General features: G+C 48.0%; 1 protein-coding gene across 4 annotated transcripts in view; it reads left to right on the top strand.

Annotated features, from left to right (window-relative positions):
• robo1 (roundabout, axon guidance receptor, homolog 1 (Drosophila)) overlaps positions 1–25,000 on the top strand; it is a 264,703-nt gene that overhangs the window by 128,509 nt on the left and 111,194 nt on the right. For all 4 annotated transcript variants that reach the window (XM_042708700.1, XM_042708701.1, XM_042708699.1 and 1 more), the window contains one exon: positions 2,258–2,584. In XM_042708700.1, the coding sequence (XP_042564634.1) occupies positions 2,258–2,584 (327 nt within the window). The remainder of the gene's footprint in view (positions 1–2,257; positions 2,585–25,000) is intronic.

Here is a 25,000-nt window from a genome sequence, read left to right as displayed (position 1 = left end):
GAGAGGGAGAGGGAAAGTCAGAGGAGGAGAGAGAGAGAGATAAAGGGATATAGAGAGAGCTGACCAAAGGGCTTCGTTAGAGAGGGGCCGGCAGGATCAAAGGCAGATGTGGGAACAGGTTACAAATGGGGGTTAATTAGCGGCGTGGCTGTCTGCGAAATTACCCCGACAGCTCAGAGCGCATTAAGCATTTTTAATGTGAGCATTATTCAAGAGGACATAAAGAGGAAGATGAGAGAGGGAGAGAGAGAGTGAGAGAGAGAGAAAGAAAGAGAGAGAGAGAGTGAGGAGTGTTGTCTGTGTCTGCCTCCGCCTCTCACCTTTTACTCTTCCCATCTGATCCCTTGTTTTCTCATTTTCTGTTTAATTCTCTCCCTCATTTCCCCCCCATCTCTCTCTGCTCCTGTGTGCAGTTGTCTCAATCTCTATTTCTATTTCTGCCCGTCCCTTTCTCTCTGAACCTCCCTCTTTCTTTGTGTAAAAAACATCAAGTAAACGATGTCACACAGAGAACAGTACATGCCTTAAAAGGTGGCACATCTAATAAGTACTGAATCTGTTGTTCCCACAGTCAGCGAGTCTTTGACATTATTCAGTGCAGTGGGCTGGTTGGCAGTGAAAGTGTTGGGGCACACTTACATCTTTTTTTTACAGTATTCCCCTTTGTCTCAGCACATTGCACATTATTACTGTAGCGGAGCATGTATGTTTTAATAGTGTTGGAACACAGCCTGGGAGAGAGAGAGAGCACAGCGACTACAGTACTACAGACCATTACTGTAAATCCAGCGGGGTCACTGGAGGAAGTTATTCGAGGAGTTCATTATCTTTCATCGCGCTGCCTCTCTGGATGTGATTAATTGTATCCTTTGTGTCCCCCTGCTGCTGCTGCTGCAATGGAAGTTGCCATTCTGCTGACTTTTCCGGCAATCCCTCACTTTGGGTGAAAGATGCTCTATCAGCAGACAGACCTCTAGAGTTTGTGTGTGCTTGTGTGTGTGTGTGTGTGTGTGTGTGTGAGTGTAGTGGGTGTGTGTGTGCATGTGTTGTTTGGCCAGTCCACGGGATGCTGGGTAAATTAATAGTGGCCCTGTGCCGCCAATTAGTCCCAGATCCCTTTAATTGGAGTTGAATGGGCTCCAAAGGCCAATGTGGGGAGATAGGGGGATGCTACACACACACACACACACACACACACACACACACACACACACACACACACACACACACACACACACACACACACACACACACACACACACACTGTCACACCCTGCTATTCCCAACCCCCTCTGGCTTTAATGATGCCATAGTCATTTGCATTTAAACCAGTCCGTACAGCCACATTTCACTGCACTCCATGCTTCAGTAATGACTAAGCTCTGGAATTAAAATTCAACACCCCCCCCCCCCCCCCCACACACACACACATTTGACCACGTTTTTGTCTCCATTCGAAATTAGTTTAGTGTATTTAAACTTCCAACTCAAAGCCTCCAGCTGAGAGAACACTCCACTTTCTGCCTTAGATTTGTGTTCCCTCTTAGTTCTTTCTCTCTCTTTCTATTCTTTTCCCGATCCCACCCAGTCTCTCTATCCTGCTGTATGTTCCTCTTCCTCTTTCCTCATTGGGCTTTGATCAGGGAAATGGTAGGCTTTAAAATCACAGTCCCCCATCTCCAACTCTAGCTCGGCTCAGCTGCTCAGTGAAAAAAAAGAGAGGGCCAGTTTTAATTAAAGGGTGGTTTCAGCACGAGAGCCTCTATTTCTGCACGTTGAGCCTGTCTACGCATCCCCAACACCTGCAAGGGATTGGCTTTTAGAGGGGGGAGAAGGCTGCATTTTTTTTTATCCCTGGAACAGATTTCTTAGTGCCATCTGCTGAACAAAACTATCATGTCCTGATGTATTTTCTGTGTAGATAGGGTAAAGTATGCCCATTCGTTGATAGGGCACTATAACACTCTGAGTACTCTGGGTTATAGTCTCAAGAAGCAGAATATTTCAGAGTTCCAGAGAACCTTCCTGGGTACTATTTGAGGCTTCCTTTTAAATCCTTTTTTTGGGGGGTGGGGGTGACATCATTATTTTATATTCATATATATTTCTAAGAATAATCCATTGCGGTACATCAAATCACCCACATATAACATAATGAGGACGATATCAGTATTAAAACATTAGCATTGCAACATAGGATCACTGTTTTATAACATGTACAGTACTTAACAACCCATATGTGTGTCTCTCTACATAGGATCCCGACTACGTCAGGAAGACTTCGCTCCCAGGATAGTGGAGCACCCCTCTGACCTGATCGTGTCCAAGGGTGAGCCGGCCACCCTCAACTGCAAGGCGGAGGGCCGGCCCACACCTACGGTGGAGTGGTACAAGGACGGCGAGCGCGTGGAGACGGACCGCGACAACCCACGCTCGCAGCGCATGCTGCTGCCCAGCGGCTCGCTCTTCTTCCTTCGCATCGTCCACGGCCGCCGCAGCAAGCCTGACGAGGGCTCCTACGTGTGCGTGGCCAGAAACTACCTTGGTGAAGCGGTCAGCCACAATGCATCGCTGGAAGTAGCCAGTAAGTGCTGTTCTCTATTTCTCGTGGTCTGCTTCTTTCTTTCTTTCTTTCTCTGTCTCTTTCTCTCTGTCTATCTCTCTCTCTCTCTTTCACTCTGTCTGTCTGTCTTTCTTCCTGGCGTTCTCTCTCATTTTCCACCGGTGCCTCTTGGCTGGGCCTGAAAGGCAGCGAGGGCGCTTTGGCTTTGGCTTTGGCTTACTCCGGCTGAATAGGAGCTCTTCCAGTTTCCTCCCGGGTGTCTGTGCTGAATGGACTCATTGGGTTGGATAATCTCACCCGCGGACGGGCAGGATGTGTCTGCACCGGCAGGCCCCCAGCGCGGGGCCCCAGGACCCCGGGTCTTGCCGACCCTGGCTGGGATGCGAGGGTGTGATCGGGCCCGGGGTGAGTGGATTTGTAAAGGCCTCCTCAGTTGGTGGTCAGGAGATACAAAGGCGACCCAAAAGAGCTCTATCCTGTCGCTGCCCAGTCGCTGGCATCTCCTAGTATGATAAGTAGGAGTTTTTTTTTCTGTCTGTCTCTCTCTGTCCGAAGAAAAGCTTTTTACATTTCCCGTTATCTGCATCCGGGCACCTTCTAATGGAGAAATGTTTCCCTGGTGTAAACGGCATTGCCAAGCCGTACTTTATTGGGGCCCTAAATGACAGGCTCGCTTTGATGTCGAGACTAAAGTCCTTTATTGCGAGGGTCAGTGAATTTGCACAGAGAGGCAAAAAAGCTTTTAGGCAAGGAAGGAGCCGAGAGGGAGATGGAAGATTTTGTCGATTTAACTCCTTAGTTGTTCAATATTTTCCTGTTTTCTTGTTTTTTCGGTCCATTTTGCTAAATGATCACTCCTGAAAGCAACAAACAGCTATGCCTCAGAGGGAGGATATGACTCAGATGCACTCTATCCCTCTGGAGTCTTTAGATGAGCATCAGAAGGGATTTCAAATATCAATTACTTTTTGAGCATGTCCACTGGCTGACACCAAGGCCTTTATTGTAATCTAAGTTAAATGGGGGAGGGGTGATGTGTGTGTGATGGGGGGGGGTACCAGAGGCTCTCTTTTCTAGGTTATGGGGTTGTCTAGTTGGTGGTGGATAGGGTTATATAGGCCTAAAGCCTCAAGAATCATAACAAAGGAATCACTAGTATTTATGGATGGGAATTGCCACAGAGGTGCCAATACTATCAAGCTATTTGGGCCACAGTACAATGTTATTGCGATTCTTTACATTTCACGATACAGCAATTGAGTGGCCTTTATCAAACATGCCTCTGAATACAATGAAGGAGCTTGCAGCTTGTTGGTTTTATAATTTTTTTAATAATTATTCTTTAATAGACTTTAGCCATCTTAGGATGCAGAGGCTTATTGGGATGTTTGACCAGGCATTAGGCAGCGTACTTTAGCATAATCAAATAATGCCTCACTTTATTTGAAGAGGAAAACAAAACCCTTAATCGAGAGGCTAATATTTGAGCTTCTATAAATATAAATCGGGTCAGGCTCCATTCCTGCTGGAGTTCCTTCACAGCGGGGGAGAGCAGATTCTGGCTTGTGCAGATGACACAGGAAAGTATGTTGGTGACCTCACGCTGACAGGGTGTCCTCCACGACCTCGCCGGAGAGGTGCCTTTTTCTCAGATGTCCTTCTGGCTCCTTCAGCACCACTCCATCAGCACCGCGTGCTTAAAGGATGCCCTGTGATCTAGCTGATTAATTATGCCATGTTAAATTAGAGATGGCAAAAAAAAGTACAGAAAGAAAAACACGACTTCATGTGTCAAGCATATGTGGGAAGTCTCTAAAAGTAGCAAACTCGCTTAATACGGTGATATGTGACATTTGTTACCAGTGAGGTTTCTTTTCCCTATTTTTTTTCTCAAAGTAGTTGAAAACAAGACTGGGTTTGGCAGGAGCTTGGCTCAACCAGAAGGGGAGGGAAAGCGTGGTCCTGGCCACTGGCGATACTTATTCTGTACAAGGTTCAAACAGAACCATAATGACACGGTCCTAAGTTGCAGCGTTCGTTCTACCCCCCTCCTTCTCTCCCTCCCTTCTCCACACACTCACCGCCACCACACCAGCTTCTCTACATATAATTATGTTGTCAGAGCAACCAGTGTTGCGTGGCTGTAGTGCAAGAAGCCAACAGAACAGCTATCTTTATGTACCGAGGGCCTTTACTAGGCCGATGAACAGGACACTGAAATTAAAGAATAAATAAATCGTTGAAGCTTTGTGCATGCTGAAAAAATAACAAGGGATAATGAGCTTGCGCGCTGATCCTTGTGTCGCATTACAGAGACCTCTGTTGCCGAATTTCATTACACAATTTAAGAGTCCTCCTTGTTTTCCTTTCCTTCCTTAAAACCACAGTTTTCGGAAAGTAAGCTTGTAAAGCTTATTTACGCTGCCTAACCCCCAAAGCCTTGTGAGAATGGTGTTGGAAAACACTGAAAACACAGTACTTTTTTTTTTCTTTTTTTTTTGATTTCTTGTAAAAGTCTTCCCCACTTCACGAGGGCCTGACACTTGAGCAACTTTCAACGTCTAATCCCAGATTCAACAAGCACTGTTTGGCCATGCCGGCTCGAGCGAGTTGGGCTAGTTGTGTTTGGCTTATCATTAACCACAAGTACAGTACAGCACTTGTGCACGGCCGGCACTCCATCGCTCAATCTGACCCTCTTTCCGCCATGATAAGTGGGTTAAGGCCTTCAGTCCATTAGCCTGTTTGCCTTGTGTACACTGAGGCGACCTCCAGGTGGGATTTTTGTGTCCCTTTTGTGATTCATGTCGTCTTTGTATCTGGAATGGAGAGGCGGTGTAATGGGATGCCTTTGTTGATGTACAATATCCCATATTGGTAGACAAAGGCAAAAGCGCAAACCAAGAGAGAGAAAGAGAAACGAGAAGACAGAAAATGGAAAGGCCAAGTCTTGCTGTTCATAAGCTCTTATGCCTGACTACATTATGTAATGTACTCCCTAACCCTCTGGGAGAAACTCTTCACCCTTAGCTCTAGATTTCTATTATTGCCCCCCCCCCCCCCCCCACACACACACACACACACACCCCACAGTGAAACCTGGCACTTGCACCCTTTTCGCACAGCTGTAAAAACAAAGATCAAAGCCCGAAGCTGTTATGGTTTTTTGATAAGTACTAACAAAGGGATTCTGATGATCCGCTTTTAAAGGCAAGCGATAATCCGTGTCTTATTCTTATTTTAGATTATGGCAGAGTTTCACAAGTTAAACCCACTAAAAGGGTCATAGCCGAAAAGTCTTTCTTTCTCCCTCTTGCTCTCTTCTTCTGTAGTCTCTTTCTCTCAATACCCCTTCACATCACACACAGACACTTTGACACCCTCATGCGCACATGTGCAGATGAAGGGAATATGATGGGGATATCAGATCCACAAAGGGACGCTGGAAATAGACCTTCTGTGCAGCAGTCGCACAAGTCCAAGGTAGATCAAAGACTCTAATTATAGTGGATTCTTCCTGTTCTTGGACAGAGAGATTGCGAAGTGTGCGAATGGCCGGCACACTGCTCCACTTCAAGACTTGATAACCTCGAGGTCCTGCTTTTGAGTGGGGTGCCTCAGTGTGCACTACAACCCACCCCCTCCTCACACACACCCCCGGGCAGCAGTCTCTGAGCACTCAGGCCCTCTTCACAAAGTCCTAATTCATCCTACCTCAGCCTGATCCCAGCAGAAATGTACTGTCAGGCCATCTGCGCTGCGTCAGATCCTCTTTTTGAAAGGTCCACATGGAGTCAAGTCATAAAGAGGGATATGAGCTGACGTCGCGGACCTCGGAGATTAGTTTTGGGTTCCCCTTGGCCGAAAATTTACTGGTTGCCCAGACACACATTCCATTCAGGCATGAGAGAGGTCAGGATGTTGGAAGGGTTGGCGGCCTGACTTCCTGACTTCTGTGTATTTATCGAGCCATATGAATCATGGTGCATGGAGGGGTTGTTTCTCCTTTGGTGTGTGTGTGTGTGTGTGTAGGAGGGGGGTGAGGTATGGGGGATGGGGCTCAAAAAGAGAAGGCCAAGAACGTGGCAGACAAAAGGCCATATGAAGGAGGTCATCTGTGAGCCGGGGGGACAGTTGGCATGCGCCAGCCAAGACATGATTGAGCGTTCTCCATCCATACATCCCTATACCCCTCCCTCTTACGCCCCGTATACCCCTCATCCCCTGCCCCAGCACACCACACCCTGCCGCTGCCTCTTTGAACACCCAACTGTCTCCTTCCGCTCAGGAAATCCCTTGTACTACATCTGTTGGCTCAAAGAATGTGGTTTTTATGCTCACCCTTCTTCCTCTCTACTTACCCCCCCCCCCCCAACCCCCACCTCACACACCCACATATGCCCCCGCCCCCGCCTCCTCATTTTATATGTATGAAATCCATATGGATTCAGCTTCATTCTCTGACCTTCCCCCAATATTTTCCTAAGGATGCTGTACTGAACCTCTGTATCATTCTATCTTATCTACCCAGCCAGTCATTTATTAGTGTTTATATGCCTGACTGTTTGCCTTTCATTAACTTCTTACAAAGTACACCACAATTCAGTGGTTCCTGTGTGGTCTGCTAGCCAGGGGAAAAAAAAGACTCCAGTTCCCAAGAGAACCCCTCTCTCCACGCTGTCTCTAATCCCTAAATTATTTTCCCCCCACTTCACTCACTCGTGCTAACATTATTCCAGTAGTTTAATTGTGATTTGATTGGATGAAAAAAAAAGGGAGGGGTGGAGGTTGCGGGGAGACAAGTGCTCAGCACGCCTTGGCTCATCGCCTGGCTGCAAAGACAGAGTGTCACATATTCTCTCTTTGTCTTTTGTCAATTTCTGGGCAAATTTGTGGTGAAAGACTCTACCAAGTGCCTAAGTACAGGATTCAAATGTGCAGTTTCTTTCTGCATTGCCAATGATACTTTTCCTGAAGTAATTATTTTAACCCAGATACACAAGAGGAGATGTATGTGCTCTTATATTGCCTAAATAATCATGATTTACTCCTGAAATAAATAAAGCATGCACTGTCTGGGATATATGTGCATATTTTTGTTGATGGGAATGGGCTCAGTTTTTAGTTACTTCAGTTAGTCCTTGTTAACCCTGTAACGACGTGGGTAGGGATTATTTAGCATTTAATTACATCGCCCAAGGACATTCATGTCAGCATCTGTCAACATTTACTTCTTAGAGAAAGAAGAAAAAAAAGAAAGCAATGTTTTCTATATGTTCCTTCATGGGAATTGACAGCTGAATGTTATTCCTAGCTGTCAAATACCTCATGCTGTGAACTTTTTTTCATACAGAATGTGTGTGAGGCACATAACATTGGCACAGTGTGGTATCTTGGATATAAAAATACAGAAAATCAATTTTCAGCCAAGCTTGCTGCTTCAGCCAGCTGGATTTGTTCCCTTAGCTACTGTGAATTGGGAAATTGGGATGTTCGAGTAATTAACATTTTGAACGCGGGTGCAGCTGATTGACCCAGAGTTCAACCCAGAACGCGAGCCGTTCTATCCATTGTCACACAGCGCTGGGCCCCTTTGTGTCATATTGGTTTGTGTCCGATGTCCCTGATGTTTGGGGTTTTTAGAGCGTGGTGCTGCTGGCCCACTGCTCAAGGGGGGAAGGGATGGGGAAGAGGGGCTAGACTGGGAGACCGCTGGTATGGGATTGGAAACAGCAGTTTTGAAGGGGTTTGTTTTGGGGGTGAGGTTGATGGTGGGAGGGGAAGCAAGTGGGAGTAGCCAACTCAGGCAGGATGTCCCTCCAACATGAATACAGAGGCTTTCTTTTTTTTTTTTTTGGCAAGGGGAGTAGGAGGAGGACAAAAGCCCCTGACAGCTAGAGATCACCAAGAAGGGCGACAGGGATGCAGCAGCACATCTCTCCAGCGGAGAGGTCAGCATAGAGAGCAAGGAGTCATGCAATAGAGAGATCCACACGGACATGACACCCCCAGGACAGGCGCCCCAGCACTGTCACTCCAGCAGCGCTGAACAGATTCCCAGGGCCCTGGCGCCTATGGTGGTGGAGCCGGCATCTTGTGGTGGCCCCCGCTGATCGGTGTCTGCTGGCGGGAGAAGCAGGCGCCCCCCCCCCCCCCCCCCCCCCCCCCCCTCACAGTGAATGATGCAAAGTGAAGGGTGTCATGCCGCCTTTAGCAGAAGCACTGGCCCTTCCTACAGTGGCTTGGGGTGGGGGCCTGCTACTGGCGTGATCGATCACACCACAGTCCACTGCCCCTTGACAGTCGGCTTGATCGCGGAAGTCAACCGCATGGCCTGGGGCACCAAGACCAGTGCCACTTAAAATTTCTCTTACTCTTTGTTCCTTCCAGTGTAGTCCTGACTCTTTGTCAAATGCCCAAGGACTGCCCCAGGAAATCTCCCTGCCACCACACAAGGAAGGGATCACATGCCTTATCAGATGGGCACGGGTGGGGTCAAGAAGGACATCTCACCATAAAAACCATAAAGAGGACAGGGCGGTAGTTAAAGCAAGAGCCACGACACACAGCTGAATGACACGGTCTGGAGATAACATTGAGTTGAATCAAGGGAGCAGCAGGCTTTGATCTCACTCATAGGGAGGTTATAAAAAGGTACGGAGCCCTGTTCTCTAGACTGAGCATGATGCAGCATATGGCTCCCTCTCCTGTGTGCCTGGCGGGCCCCAGATCTGATCACAGGCTTTGGGAGGAAATGCTTTGCTTCCTTGGCTCTGAGTAGAAACACTTCAGCTCAGATTGAGGCTGCAAGATGTGTCCTGAGGTGATTTCTTTTCTCTTCCTACAGTGTAACCCTCTTCCTCAGCTGCCCACACATTTCAGGCACAACACCCCACCAACCCTCACTCCCCACCTCACCCCCCCCCCCCCCCCCCCCAAAAAGGGAGAAAATAATACAGTAATTGCACCATGTTCTGACTGACCGCTTTTGCAATTTTGTGGTTTTGCTTTGCATCACAGTCCCTGCTTGTCCCTCTGACCACTGACTCATCTAATCCCTCGCCTTCGGCTCCGGTAAGGGAGGAATCGCCTGCAAAACACCGACCCATTACAAATACTCTTAAGCTGCCTCTTCACACTAATTCGCTGATCTTTGCCACCTGCGTAGAGCAGAGCAGGTGGGCCTGATCCACAGCGGTATTCCTTCCAGCTATCTGTTCAGAGTAGAATAATAGAAAGGAGATGTGACCTCGGGAGACCTAAAAAGAACAGGAAGTGAGTTTATTTTGGTACGATGAAACTGATACTACTCTGCAGCTAGCCAGCAGCAGACAGTTTGCAAGGTGGTGGGCTAACTCAATCATCCCCTTTTGTTCATCTCAGCGTGGCTCTTGATAGCAGGCCAGGGTGTACCATCCACTCCCTCGGAGAGTGCAGACATCGGCTGTGTGATTGAGAGCACCGCTCACGAGCCTTGGCTCCACTCGAGATAAACGTCTGGTGATTGTAAGCTTCCCTTTGCGCTAGACAGATAGGCTGGATAGATGCTGTTGTATAGGGACTAATCTCTCTCAGTCTCGAGTCAAGGGCTGCAGCTCTAGGCTTGCTGTTGGGGCGTAATCCCCCTGTTGGTTTGAGGGTCTCCCAATGCCCCAAGGGATGAGTGGAGAGTTTCTTTTTTTATTATCGGTATGATTTGGTTTCACTCTGCTGAGCTCCGCTGTGTATTAAACTTGGGTTAAGCCCAGCTTTCGACTGGTGTACTCCAAGTGGGGCTACTAAGGTAAGGGGGGATTAAGGTGTTTGCTTGGTGAGAAACTTATGAGATTTCAAGCGACGTTTTTTTCCCTCCTCTAGCCTTTAGTGGCTTTTTTTCTGAAGCTCCCGTCATAACAGGAGAAGATGAAAGCAGTCGAAGCAGTCACTATGACGAAGAGCACTAAACACGGATCAAAGTTTAGTTTATTTCATCAGTTTCTGTTACGCTTTCATCGAATATCCTGTGGCTGGTCTGGTGGAAGCTGTAGTCGTGGGGTGGACAAGATGATTGGAAGCGATCAGTATGGATAGAAGGAGGGACTCAAGTAGGAAAAGAGATGGGAGGAAAAGAGCCATTTTGATTCTGTCTCGGTTAAAAGGACGGCAAAATCAGGAAGCATTTGCCCCTGAGGCCCCACATCACAGACTGCTGACAGAGGACTGCGCTGTCTGTCTCCCGCCCTCCTCCTGTTTGTAGTGTCCAGAGGACACGTAGAGAAGGGTAGGACATGTATGAGGAAATTGAATAGAGTTAGTTTTTGACACAGAGCCAAGCTTAACCGCATGGTCGACCTCTATATGAAGAAGACAGAGACCGGTAGAGAGAGAGAGAGAGAGAGAGAGAGAGAGAGAGAGAGAGAGACAGAGAGACAGAGGTAGAGGAGAAGGAGGAGGAGGAGGAGGAGGAGAAGGGGGAAACCCAGTTGGTAACTTTATTGCAAATGTAGCGTGCGGCACAGGCCTGAAGCGTGACAGTTTAGAGGAGGTGATAAGCTACTTTTTTTTTATTCCTGAGGCTTAGACATAGATAAGGATCTGAGTCTGGGAAGAGGCCTTGCAGAGACTCTTTAGCAGGCATGCTAGCCATCGTGCTAATCCCAGCAGAAGGGGCACGGCCATTGCCGTGGAGCCGCATGGCACTCCTCTGCCCTTGGTTGCTGCAGTTACAAATCTGATTAGGGCGAGGTTAATGGAGAGAAAATTTGCCTGGCTGTGCCTGGAATGGTGGGCTGAAGAACCTGACCTAACATTGAGTGCTAAAGACGGCACCGATGCCACTTAACACCTTACGATGAAGGAGACTAAAGCAATTGTGCTTTTTTAATTTTTTTTATTTCACCGCTTTGTGAATCACAAAACATGAGAAGTTCAGATTGAATTGTAGATCCTAACAACAGTTATCTCAGTGTTAAATTTAAGTTGCAAAAGTCCAAAACCAAAACCACCTGGCTCGTCTTCCGCCTCATTTTTCCACCCTCTGATTTCTGCATTTTCCCCAAGTTGTTCAATTTGCTCATGTTTGAGACGCGCCAAAGTGGACTCAACCTCAAAATAAACTGCTCGAATAGCCTGAAATTGGAACTGAATGGCAGCCAGACGCTACAGTGACGGGCATACTCGCATCGGCCTCCTTTTGTCTCGCTGCTACCGCCTACTGCCTCTCTGCGCAGGGTGTGGCTATGAAACGAAAGCCCTCCTTTGAGAGAGCGGACTGAGAAAAAGGCAGAGGGGGTGAGGGAGAGAAGGGGTGAAGCTTAGGGGTGGAGGTGGGGGAGTGGGGTGAGTGAGTGATAGGATAAGAGAAAAGCAGCCGGCAAAAAGAGAGAAGGGGAGAGACGTTTTTTTTTTGGTGAGGCTGGAAAGAAAAAAAGATAGAATGTTCGTAAAGCTGCCTGCAGGGCTGCCTGACATCTGAATTAAGAAGGCCTAGGATTAGGTGATTGGGTAGCTTGTGTTTGTGTGTGTGTGTGTGTGTGTGGGTGGGTGTGTGTGTGTGTGTGTGTGTGTCAGTCACTATGTCAAGCATTGTGGGCGTTGACCTCCTCTCATTCCCTGAGTGACAGTGCCCCCCATCACACACTTTCTCCCCCTGCGTCCCGTGGCGTATCAGTTTCTCATCCATCTCTCCGGAGTGAAAGAAAGGAGAGGAGAAAGGTGCAGAGGCCACGCAGGGTTTCAGCCCTCTCTCATCCAGCCTTGGCTCCATTTAACAAATTGGCTCACCTCTGACGGACACACTGGGGAGGCAACGATGGCCGCCCCCTGTCTCCTTCACAGAGTGTCCACCTCCGCTCCCCTCTCCTCCACACACACACACACACACACACACACAAACACACACATTAACACACACATATACGCAGTCAAATACACTTGGGAGATCAGCGTAGAAGTCCGCACTGCGGTTCCACAATGTCCCCGTCGTCCTTTCCTTCTAGGAGACCAGTGCCGCATCCAAACATCTCTCCTCTACCTCAAACAACAAACTTGCATAAAAATCCATTTAACTCGCCTTTAATATCTGTAATGAATTTCATCAAACACTTACGTATGCTAATGGCAATACACAGAGCACCCATATTGCATCTAGTGAGTGTTGTTGGTTTTGCATATGCGTTCCACTACGTCCGCCCTTGCGGGTGTGAGGACTCGTCCAGCGTCATTAAAGTGATCCCTGTGCCAGGCTGGGCCGTCTCCCTGCCTCATTAGACCCTGCCAATAGGATTAGCGGAGTGCCGACTCGGCACAGTGCCGCTATAAGTTAATTTGGCCCGCTGTTTGGACCTATAATAGCTTATTGATTGGGTGAGCTAGATGCAAGACGTGAGCCGGCCGTGCCGTGCAGACGGCTGCCGGGGAGAGGAGAGAATAAGTTAATCATCGCTCGATGTCCGGACGAGAACTCAATCATGTCAGACGCCGAGGGCTCATCCCAGCAATGTAAATGTGTCGAGAGGATTTTCTGTCAGCGCGCCCCGACCAACCTGACCGATATGAAGAAGACATTAGCGAAGATGCACGCTATCCTTATCTAATGGAGATCTAACACTGGTTTGCGGGTGTGAAGATTGCTGTTATGCAGTAATTTGATTGACCTGTTCCGCAGTAATGTCTGCCTCCTGTGTTCATCCCTATTCCACAAATAGAAGTGAAGTCAGTTGGTTAGAGGCGATGGGAGGGATATCAACTATTTGGCACTATGAGGGTCACTCCTAACATATCCTCACAAGGTTTTCCTTGTGCTATTCGAGGTCAATAAAACATGTTTTTGCTCATTACTGTGTTGAAAAACATGAAATACTCCCGAGGCTAGGCAAACATGCTATGCAACACTCATTTTTTGAAAACCCAATGACTGTTTTCCAATTTTTTTTAAAAGTGGGAAAAAAATCCCCCCTGTTCGGTTCAACCCCACACTGCTGACTAGATTTTCCATCTCTCCCTGTGGGATCGAGGCTCCCGGGGCGCTAATGAACCTTCAGGCAGCGAGGTTAATTTTAGCTTGGCTCAGTTCCCCTGGCCCCCTCTCCTACCCCTGCCTACCCCCTCCTCATCTGCTTAACTGGTCATGACGTCTCAGTCCTCATCCCCGTGTCCAGTGGTGGGATCCAGAGACAGCTGGCCGGCCCATCAGTCATATGCCGCCCCCCCCCCCCCCCCCCCCCCCGTGCCCTCCCTAACAGGAACCTGGGACCATTACCATTACCTTGTCGCATGACACATCACGCACGCAAAGGCACACACACGTAGACACACACACAGTTACCTGGAAACTGCACATCTTGCTTTTTATTTGACCGGTTGCCCAGGGCTAACTTCTGCATGCTACATTTGGTGCAGCTGTCGGAGGAAGGAGAACCAGGGATCCTTGTTTACTCTGCGCAGCTGATACCATTGCAGTCTTTCCATTTCCTCATGAAAATATGTAGTGTTTCACAATGGCTCATATACTGTGTGGTGACTGCTGTGGGATGACTTACTGGGCATGGGAACACATGGAAACATGGGAAAACTGTGTGTGTGGGTGTACGTGTATACGTGTGTCTGTGTGTGTGAGTTGGTTTGCGTGTGGTGAGGGAGACATGGGTGAGAAATATTCAGGATGTCTACGGGGGAATGAGCAAGAGGCGGGGTTGAGTAGGGGTGGCAGTTGGAAGGGGGGGGGGGTCTTTTAAGTCAAAGGGGTTCATGCGTCAGTCTGGCAAATGTCAGCCTGTCTGCACCCAAATGCTTGGTTGAACCGGAGCTAAACGGTCATGACAGAGGTAGACGGGGGGGCAGGGGGGGGCAGGGGGTAGAGGAGGAGGTGGTGGATGGATGGGGCTGGTAGTGTAAATAGAAATCCTCTCAGCCCTCTGCGTCGGATCTCACGCTGGGCTGACGGAGAGACTCCTTATCTGGCATCTGGGAGACGTGGTGAGGGGCAACAAGCGGCCCGACCCCACCACTCACCCGTACCCCTCTAAACAAACACCCCCCACCTCTGCCCCCTCGCGACCCTTACCAGTGCTTCGCAACGTACACAAAGCCTAAATCATGCCCCAATTTAAAGGCCCCCAAGCTGCAGTCCAAACATTCTGCAGAGGAATCTCAGGCATTCACATCAGAGGCATTGACGGTTGAGGGTAAGAAGGGAACGAGAGAGACAATTAGGAGGGAAGTGAAATAGGTTTTGGCAGGACATGTTAGGGGAGAATAGCGCATGATATCGGGATGGGGAGTGAGGCTGGCTGAGCTTGCAGAGCCCGATAAGGGGACAGGTGGCTTTCTGTTCTTTAAAAGAGCTCCTGACAGCTGGCAAGTCACAGAGCAGTTTGCTACGTGCCTCCTTTGATATGGTTTGTGGTGTGTGTGTGTGTGTGTGTGTGTGTGTATGTGAGTGTGTGTGTGTGAGTGTGTGTGTGTGTGTGAGTGTGTGTGTGGTAAGTCTTTGTGTGTGTGCCAGCTGTGACATCTCCCTGAAGTCTTTCTCCTTTTTCTTTTCGCTCTCTGACTTGTGTTCTTCAGCTGGACTTGGCCGGGGCCCAACTCATGCCAGTACTCCTCCATTGGAGTTTTTTCCCTCTCTCCACAGCTATGTCACAGCACCCTTACATGGCAAAATCTGTGTTTTTCTTAGCTTGACAGCAGTCTACTGATTTGTATAGTTTTAACGATTATTGATGGCCGAAGTGTGTTTGTGTGTGTGTGTGTGTGAGTGCGTGTGTGTGTGTGTGTGTGTGTGTGTGTGTGTGTGCGAGGGAGAGTGAGAGAAAATAAGTACTTTTTTTACTCTGCCTCAGTCTAGAGCTAAAGGTTATCTAAACAGTTCCAATTACTGCATGCCTCACTCTAGGGGCTTTTAACACAGAGGACTACTTTTTCTTAAATGCTGAACATGCGCGATGATTTACTTGTGAATGAAGGACTGCCATCTTGTTTCATTTTAAAGGTTTGGGGTTGACTCAAAGCAGAGCCGAGGAAAGTGCTGTCACTTCTTTGTCCCGATGCTGGTCTCCATTAAGCCTTATATTATTAGATCGGTGCATGTAGAGCACATCCCTAACCAGCATTTGATTGAGTTCCTCCCTAACTAAGAAACAGTGCCCTTGTCATCCCAGTGGTGTTGAGCTTTGTGTGGGGAAGTGAGATGACACACACTATAAAGCGGCCACTCTGGCAGTTATTTGCCCTTGGCAAACAGAGCCTGTAGTCCACCGAAACTGGCTGGCTGTCTGGATGCGGTGGCTAGTTGCTTCCTATTGCCGCTGACAGGGCTTTGTTTTGGATGCCATTTTTTTGTTGGTCACTGTCCTTTCATGTCCTTGTTGAGGCTTGATAAAGGGACAAGGGAGGATACACACACACACACACACACACACACACACATACACACACACACACACACACACACACACACACACACACACACAGAGGGAGAGAGAGAGAGAGAGAGAGAGAGCACAGATGGGCTATAGCTTTCACATGGCTATCGCACACACAGCCTGACTAAGGGGTCCTCTGATCCCTTATGGGGAACCGTTTGTGATTTACTGTGACAGCAGGGCTATCTTGTACTTTCTAGTCCATCAACTTTTTCTTTGAACTTGGACATGTTTCATTTCAAACTTTCCCTCCTTTTTTCCCCCTCAGAAGGGTGGGAAGGCTCCCCATCTCTGCGATTGATGTTCAAGCCCCCTGAGGTATCTCTTTGCTTGGTGAAGACAGAAAAAAAAACGGTCGGTTTTCTGGATGGTGTTGGTCATTTGCATGCAAATGTAAAATTCAATTCATGAGAGAAGAGCTTGTAATTGCCTCCCACAATGGCACTTATGGTTTGCCATATTTTCTGTATTTTCCCATTGGCACCCTTGTCAGTGCACTTCCTGGCTTCATAAAGCAATTACGCAGACAGATATGGATCATATAGCATGGTGGAGAAAATGAATCTGATCACTAATCTCCTGTCTAAGCAGGCCTGTAATGATACTGTATCTCTCCTTAAACCCGCTATTACACTTAGTTCCACTCCATTGGGCTTTCTCTTATCACCGCCACCCAGGGAATCTCTCAGGAGTTTAGTGTATGGCGGCTGCCCCGCCTCCGTCAGTCATCCCGTCAGCCAATCATCCGCTGATGAATTTAAAAAATGCGAATCCCCCCCGCTCATTGGTGTGAATCAATACTTCTTGATTGCTCAAGAAAGAAGTGTTTGCGCCCATGCCTCCTCGCGCTAATTAATTGCTTATCGGTGTAAAAATAGAGGCTGTTGAACAATTACCAGCTTTGAAAATTGGATTTTCATGCTGCTACCTCCATTTGCAATTCAGAATAATGACTGGTCTTAGGCTTTCAAGCCATGTTCTCACCTTCCCACCTTGGGCATCAATATGACATTGTGCCTAGCATAAGTAATGGAGTTATCGATGTTGAGCCAGTCTGCACCAAAGCTTCTTGTTTGAAACCTCCAGTTTTTCTTTAATGGCTGAGGTCAGCAAAGGGCCTTTCTGAAATGCTGATCCTAGGTCATCTACAGATGACAGAGTGTATCAAATAGAAATGGAAGGTTTGGCCTTTAACAAAATCTCTTAAAGGATATATATCTACTTTTAAGGCTTTGTGAGGATGTCATCCATACTCTCTTGGGCTAGATGAATGGCAAAGACAGAGTTTAGGAGTATATATTGCCTGTTGAAAGAAGTCCTTTCATGTGTGCTAATCCTGTCTCTATTGACCTCAGTCCATAGATCAGCCATTGATCCATTAATGCAGAATTCCCCATTCACAGGGATGACTGGTGCATTGTTTTGCTCCGTGAGTCACAGAAAGTGTAACTCAAGTTGTTTCACACAGTGTAACAACCGCCGCGGTCTGCGATGAGGCCAAGCGTGACTTTGCTCCTGACACTTAAAGTCATCTCTGAGCCTGCTTTAATCCTGATGGACACTTTCGTACCACCATGTTTTTTCCCCCTACGCTGGATCTCATATTTCACCCACTGCGGCTCCCATGCCTCCCTTTCCTGAAGAGCCAGAGTCGATGTTCTCCGCCGTCTGGCTTTTGCGTATGCATTAAGGAAGAAAAAGGGGGATGACAGCGGAAGAGAGGGAACGGCGCTGGCTTGTAGGAGCCCGACCAGAATAAACACGGCTGTGTTTAAGCACAATGCCCCGCACAAAGGGGCCACTGTTAGCGATCCTGACATGGCCATTATTCTGTTTTTATTCCTCTGTAGTCATTTTGGTCGCTGCGATGGCCGCGTTATGAAATATTGGCCCCTTTCATCCCACTCAGTTTCGATTTCGCGCCGTTCCTCTGGGGAACGGGCACTTAAAGCCAACTTTGTTCTCGGTGGAGATTTTTCTTCCCCGCGACTTGGAGTTATTTCAGCTGTCTGCTTGTTTCAGAACGTTTTCGTGGATGGCTGTTCATTTAGTCATTACGTTTCAAATAAGGCGTACCAGATGAATTGTAACGCAGGGAAAAGCATATGAAAGTTATCACTGCTCCAATAAATGGTGACAAATTATTCAAAACGTTAAGCCTTGCTTATTTGTATATGTTTATAGTTTTAATGGCAAATCAGGTCAACATTGGCATACACATACAGTGTGCAATCATGTCTCCTTGTGTAGGCCAGCTGATGTTGCTCTGTTTCTCTCATTTGGCCTTGTTCTGTTTTTTTTTATTTTGTGCATTTGGATCAAATTTATTTTGTGCGTTTGGATCAAATCTTGTTTTCTAATTGGCAGCCTAGAGCGAGGTTTGTGGATATCGGAGGATGCAGAAATTGTCGAGCGGTCAGTTGGACCCCAGATTGTTTATCTGGGAATAGTCTCAGAAAAAAAACAGGATGAAGTGACAAGCAGTTCCATTCCAAACCAGCACCAGGGCCATGTGCCATTGGGCAGTTATTCCGGATTTGGGATTTTTTCGTCACAAACAAGCCCCTTGTTGAGAGCCTACCGTTTGTCTCCGGGCCCGTCGGCTCCAGTGCATTTGGTATCTGGCCGCCCATTCCCCCGGCCAGGCCTTATTTGAACGAAGGTTGCCACCTGATTTATCACTGGCAAGGGAGATAAGCCTAGCCATAGCTCTGGCCAATAAGCCCTCTAGCAGCCGTGGAAGAATTACTGTTTGTTTGTGCGGCTGGTGGCGCAGAGCCGTGACTGCTGCTGCTGTTAGCTGTCATGATTAACTGCGGCACGTCACCCTCTGGATAATACTTTGGTCAACAAATCCTTTTCTACTTTAGCCGTGCAATATGACGCACCTTCAGGTATATCGCACCTTTGGAAATGATTGCTTCGGTTTGCCACATCAGGCAAACTCTTAATTCTTTGAGGTCACCTGAGATGTTCGAGCCTGGAGGTGGATGAGCTAACCTTCCAGAATCAACAGTATTTGGAGTGAATGGGGGGAGCAGGGGGGAGTGGGGGTTTGCGGTGGTGCTCGTTCGGCTCTTATCCAAACAGACACTCAACCTGAAGATTCCTTCTTTTTCTTTCAGCAAACTCTCTGCTGAGGAGTTTGTGGAGCGAAGTGAGACGGATGAGTCCCAGGGGGAAATGGGAGTGTGTGTCAGTGTTAGTGTTAGTCCTGGTGGAGGAAGGGGAATCGTGATGGAGTGGACTATGTGTGTTCGGGGGATCCGTAGCTGTGGCTATTTTCCAGACTTGGAGATGAGCCCTTCGAGGGCCTCGATTCATCAACCAAGCTTCAGCAGTCGTCCTGACTCCACTGACAGCATGGCTTAGTAATTGGCCCTAGCCAAGTGGCCGGTCGTCTCTGGTCTGGTGTGTCATGGGCTCTAAAATAGTCTGACGAGAAGCTATATTCAACATGGCATATGGAAGAAGCCTCAGCCTTATCCAAGAGGAATATGAGTCTTCAAGCCCACCAGAATGTTATTTTCCTCCACCGTGCCGTGTCTCAAATGCTGTCTCCTATTGATCATTACCAGCTATTAATTAATAGTCCATAACAGTTATAGAACCACATTTGGAGAAATATTAAGGCAACGATTTTGCCATTTCACAGTGTGGAGACCAACCTCTCTAGCCTCAAAGCTTCTCCTCTATCCGGCCTCGACTGTTACAGCGTGCACCCACTTGTATGTCATCAAGGTATTCAGATGAGCTCAGTGGTCAAGTGAGCGGCTAATTGAACACTTGCTGTGTTATTGCATATCTTTCTCCCATTAGCACTTTGTTACCACATAGCTCAGTTAGCTGCGGAATGCATCTGAGCAGAAGAGCTCAGGGAGGTTTATTTTCACTGCCTTTTTGGGTTTGCTGTTCCTGAACAGTGCTGAGGATTGAATATGAAGTGGGTGTCCGATCATACTGAGGTGAAATAAGAAGCCCAGTCACTTCTGTTTATTTAATCTCGCAAACTGTCACCCCGTTGACTTACACATGTCAGTTTACAACTTAACTGGGAGCGTTTCTCTAAAGAAGTGCTCCTTTGTGTGTCCGGCTAGCTTTCAGCAAGCGCCCGCTTAAGAGCGGGTGGTATCCATCAACAAGATGGCTGGTGTGTGTGTGTGGTTGGGGTGGGAGTGGGGGTCCCCCATGCCCCTACTTCAACCCCACCCTCCTGTGACCTCTCTCCCCGCACCTTTTAACCCTCGCTGTCTTTGTTTATAACATTTATACACTTTGACAAGCATGGTGGGGTGGGACAGGGGTTGTTTTGGGGGGTTGAGGAGGGTTGAATCTGACACTGTCAGCATGGAGAGAGATGTCAGGAGGTTTAAATAATCACTGGCTGCTCAGCGCCATGCACCCTAATTGAGGCTTTGCCGACCTTTGACCTGCATCACTGTCTGTTTTCCATCCCTGGACATGACTGAAATTGGGAGGCGAACAAAAGATGGTGTTTATTTATTTGCTTGTTTTCGTTTGTGTGTAGTTTGCAGGCTGGAAAGAGCGAGGGAAAAAGAGGGGTGATAGAAAGATACGTTTTTGAATGACAGAGAACAGAGCACCATCACCTCTTGCTAACTTTTTAACAAACAAACAAAAAAAGGAGAGTCCCAGTTCTCCATAGAGACTGGACTCCCCTCACTCTGAAACTAGGCTGTGTGATTAATGCACTCCAGCAGCCTCACATGCTGTGGGAAGAGAGGAAGTCCTTCTCCCTGAGGAGGAGCTGTTTGATGAAGATTCCCTAATTAAAATCAGCGCTCAGTTCTCTGTTCTTTCTGTTTTTGTTCTGGCTGTTTGTTATATCATTGCTTGCTCCGTGCCGAGTACAAATAGCGCTAATTAGGGAGATTCAAAACTCATTCCGACTGCCAGGAGTAGGTTTTTTTTCCCTTCCCTCTCCCCATTCGAAGAGGAAAATAAGGAGCTTACTTAGTTACTCCGTCATCTGCCCACACTCCCAGAGGATCACTTTCCTGTGTTTAGTTACATTTGCACCGCTTGCCGCAGTTTGCCAAGCCTGCTAATTGAAAGGCCTGATGCGGCGTTTTGCTGCTTAAACTCCGAAAACTGGGCTATCTGGCAGATGTGAGATACCACAAGAAAAATGATTAAACACACACAGTCACAAGCATACTTTCGCACTTACACACACACAAAAGCATACACTAACACAAACACACACACAGGCATACACTCACTCACACCTACTCTGTCTCTCTCTCTCACACACACACACACACACACACTTCTACCCAACTTTCTCATGGACTTCATCTTGAAGTGACCCTGGTCTTCCCCTCAGGCTTGTACACAGACAGGTTAGCGTGCTAGCTAGCCCCCTCCAGCTAGCGCAGTCCTGGCTCAGCTGGCTCCCCCAGGGGGGTTGGGGCTGAGGGAGATGGTGAAAGCCCCGCGGGTGCGGCAGCAGCGTTAGCTGGAGCAGAAGGGGTCAGCGGTGGTGGGGTTCAGCATTAATTCCCTTATTTCGCCCCAAAGCTTGTGAGCAGGGGCCCCACAGGAGCCCGTATTGGACTGCTGCACTGCATCATAAAAAGGCTCTGCTAATGTGCACTCAGACTCATACTGGGGTCTCCTGGGCTAGCGTAGCCATAGAGGAGACGGACAGGGTAATGGAGCTGCTTGAGAGAAGAAAGAGGCGATGCGAGAGAGGATGAATGAGCCTTCGTATAACAATGGCTACGCAAGTCTCCGCGTGTATCATTAAAGTAATTTAGTGTGTGATGGTGCAAGAGCGAGAGAGAGAGAGAGAGAGAGTGGCAATGCTCAGACAAGATGTTGCTTTGTCATCCCGACTCTTCCGAAGGGGTCGCTAGTGACACCGGGGCAATTAAGGCAGCAGAGGCACAAGCCAAACAACATTGTCAAGGCTGCTCAACTACCTCTCCCGCCTTTGTGCTGAGATGATCATTTGGAATCACAGTGATTTAGAAGTGCCATTATGGGTGCTGTGTACTATCATTCTTTGGGTGTGTTCATTTGTCTTGGACCAAGCAACTAACTAGTATTTCAATGGCTGGTCTGAAATCAGAAGATTTAAATATTTAAGGTGGCTGTAAAGTAAACGGGTGGTTATATGTACACAATGGATTACCAGAGGCTTGCGTCAAATAATAAACATTGCTCCTGACCCCAGCAGCCATGCATTTAGTTTGCAATATTCTTCTTGTTCTCTGTTTCCTCTCTCTCTATTTCCTTTCCCTTTTGCTGGGCTGTCTACCCTGTTACCCGCTCACCCTTTTTGTTCTCCATCTTAACTTCACTTCACCCGCTTTGTCCAGCTCATCGCCCACACTGGTGACAATATCTCTCTCTCTCTCGCGCTCTCTCTCTCTCTGTATGTCCATCGTTCGCAAAACAAAGAGGAGCTGGCAGGACACAGACAGAGGCTGGCAAACGTGGGCCACAGGCCAAATGGATTAGCTTGAAAGGCATGGCATTTAAGAAAAAAAAAATCAAATTTAATTCCCTCTTTTATGCCTCCTGCAACAATGAGGGACTTTTCCAGCAAAGGGGTTGCCCGCTTTGGGATGTCTATGTGACGGGCAAAGAGTCACAGAGTCACACTCACAGATTTTTGGAGACGTCCACAAATCTCCAAGCTCTTCCTCTGCAGGGAGAGTGCCAGGATACACTCTGCGAAAGTTTTAATTAAGTTCTCATGTTTTCTTTTTTTTTCTTTGGTACTGATTATGAATCACTCTCAAAGTACACAGATATTGAATTCACTTGAGGAAGAACAAAACAGGCGGTAGTCAACACCAGTTTTTCCTTCTTTTTTCTCTCCTCCTGAATTACTAAAGCTATGTGAGAAATTTGCATTTGAAATCCATTTTCGCATCTTGTCGTGCTGTGAGGGAGAGTCTGTCTGGAGTCCTTCAGATGAACCCTGCCTCTGAGAAATGTATGAGAGAGAGAGAGAGAGGGAGGAGAGAGAGAGAGCGAGAGAGAGAGAGAGGTATAAAAATACATGCTGTCACACCTGACCAACTGATTTGTTGCAGTTCACATCATGATCATCATCACATCATGATCCACATCTCTGCGTTTACCTTTACTGAGTCCTGACTTAAGCAAGCAGAGAGTGGCCATGGTATTAGTGTGAGGTGGAGCTCACTCAGTGTCTGTTTGGTGTGAGGTGGAGCTCACTCAGTGTCTGTTTGGACTCTGGTTTGCTACCCCTGGAGATGTGCTTTTCCTGGCCATGGGCATGTGTGAGTGGGTGTGGGCGATTTTAAAGCAATGATGTGCTGCTCCAGCACTTTCACTGAAATTAGGTTATCACCCATCCCTCGTTCTGTGGTGGCAATTCTGCTGTGTGTGTGTGTGTGTTTGTCTGTGTGTGTGTGTGTGTGTGTGTCTCTGTGTGTGTGTGTGTGTGTGTGTCTCTCTGTGTGGGTGTGTGTCTGTGTGTGTATGTGTGTTGGGTAGAGAGCTTCAAAAGCATTACTTGCAGAACTAGGACAAGAAGTCCCGCTGTTGATGCCTGCGTTATTCTGAGACGCGATTCATTAATTATCTCTCTCCGCACGGCTCCTCTTCTGTGTGCCATTGTTTCAGCCATTTTGTTATTGCTTTGAGCACCTTGTTCCATGCTGTTTTAATTTCAGCTCTTTTGTTAAATCATTCGCCCATGCGGTGGCCTTGGGTAAGCTAACACAAAAAGGATGTTCTGATGTCTCTGAGAGTGTCTGTGTGTCTGTGTGTGTTTGAGTGGGTGTGTGCGAGTGCATTTCAAGTCCTGGTGTAGTGTAAGTTGGGACAGAGTGAGTGTATGTTAATCCATGGAGATTTTTATAAAAAATAAACACAAAATAAAAATTAATTGAAATATAGGCCTCGCCGTTGCCAAAGTGCAGTTGAATGTGTGATTTGCCTCCCTTCGGAGTTGATGTTAATCTTGCGGGTTTATTCTTGGCTTGATCACTATATCCTAATGAGCCATTTGCTCTAGTCTGAGCTATTTCCTTTCCTCAATGTAAACAGTGAATCTACTTAAAGACAGACGCGGCTGAATGGGTGGTCGCCCTCTCCTCCTTCTGTGTCCCTCCTCTTCTCATCTCTCTCTTTATATATCCACTCTCGAGACGAGGACTGCCGCTGACCGGCTGGAGAAGGGAATTTATGTTGTGTTTGAGTCATGCAGAAGTGTTAGGATATATCACACAAGGGGCCTTTGCAATATGTTGGAGGATATGGACTAACGCACACGCGCACGCACACAGAGAGACACACACACACACACACACACACACACACACACACACACACACAAGCCTTTTGCATCCACTGCCTGCTCCAGCACTCCTTTGGAGGTCTTTAAGATGCATGGTAAGCCCACAGGCCCGGCCCGACTCTAACACAGGGAAGCTCTGCTGTGACTGCATTGGAGCATTGGAGCATTAGAGCATTAGAGCGGGTCCATTCCAGCTGTACATTAGCTGTTGGCCCCTGTCTTCCATTGGTGAGCCACAGAGCCATGTGTTGCTGTCCACTTGCTCTCTTTTTGTCAAGCACCCCCCTTTGCCCTTCATTCCAAATCCCCGAGCTCAAGCCGCCCTCGTCCTCGGCCACGTCCCCGTGTCCCAGTGTGCACCTGCCGGATGCCGGCTGTTTGGGATGCCAGCGGCTGGCCAGCTCATGCTGGCTTCCCAGCCCGCGCGCCACTTTACAGCTAAAGCCCTAATGGTTTAACAGGCCAGCTATGCATAGGTTCTCAGTCACAGATGGGTTGTGGACGAGAAGCTGGAGTGGGAGAGGGAGAGGGAGAGAGTGGTGACAGTGGCGGGGTGCGGAGGAGTAGAGGCATGAGGCACCCGGGACGATGGCAAGGTGGAGGTCAACCCTCCCGCTGGCGTCCAGTCACCATGACGGATGACCCCTTGTGTTTACTGCTCCCCCTCATCCACGTCCCCCACTGCCCTTCCATTCTCCCTGACGTAAGGCCCGCGGTCTGGGATGTTTGCCTTGC

Source organism: Clupea harengus, chromosome 9 (assembly GCF_900700415.2).
Source record: "Clupea harengus chromosome 9, Ch_v2.0.2, whole genome shotgun sequence".
In the NCBI taxonomy this organism is placed as follows: domain Eukaryota; kingdom Metazoa; phylum Chordata; class Actinopteri; order Clupeiformes; family Clupeidae; genus Clupea; species Clupea harengus.
The sequence above is the reverse complement of the archived record's forward strand: the minus strand, read 5'-3'. Positions and strand labels throughout refer to the sequence as shown.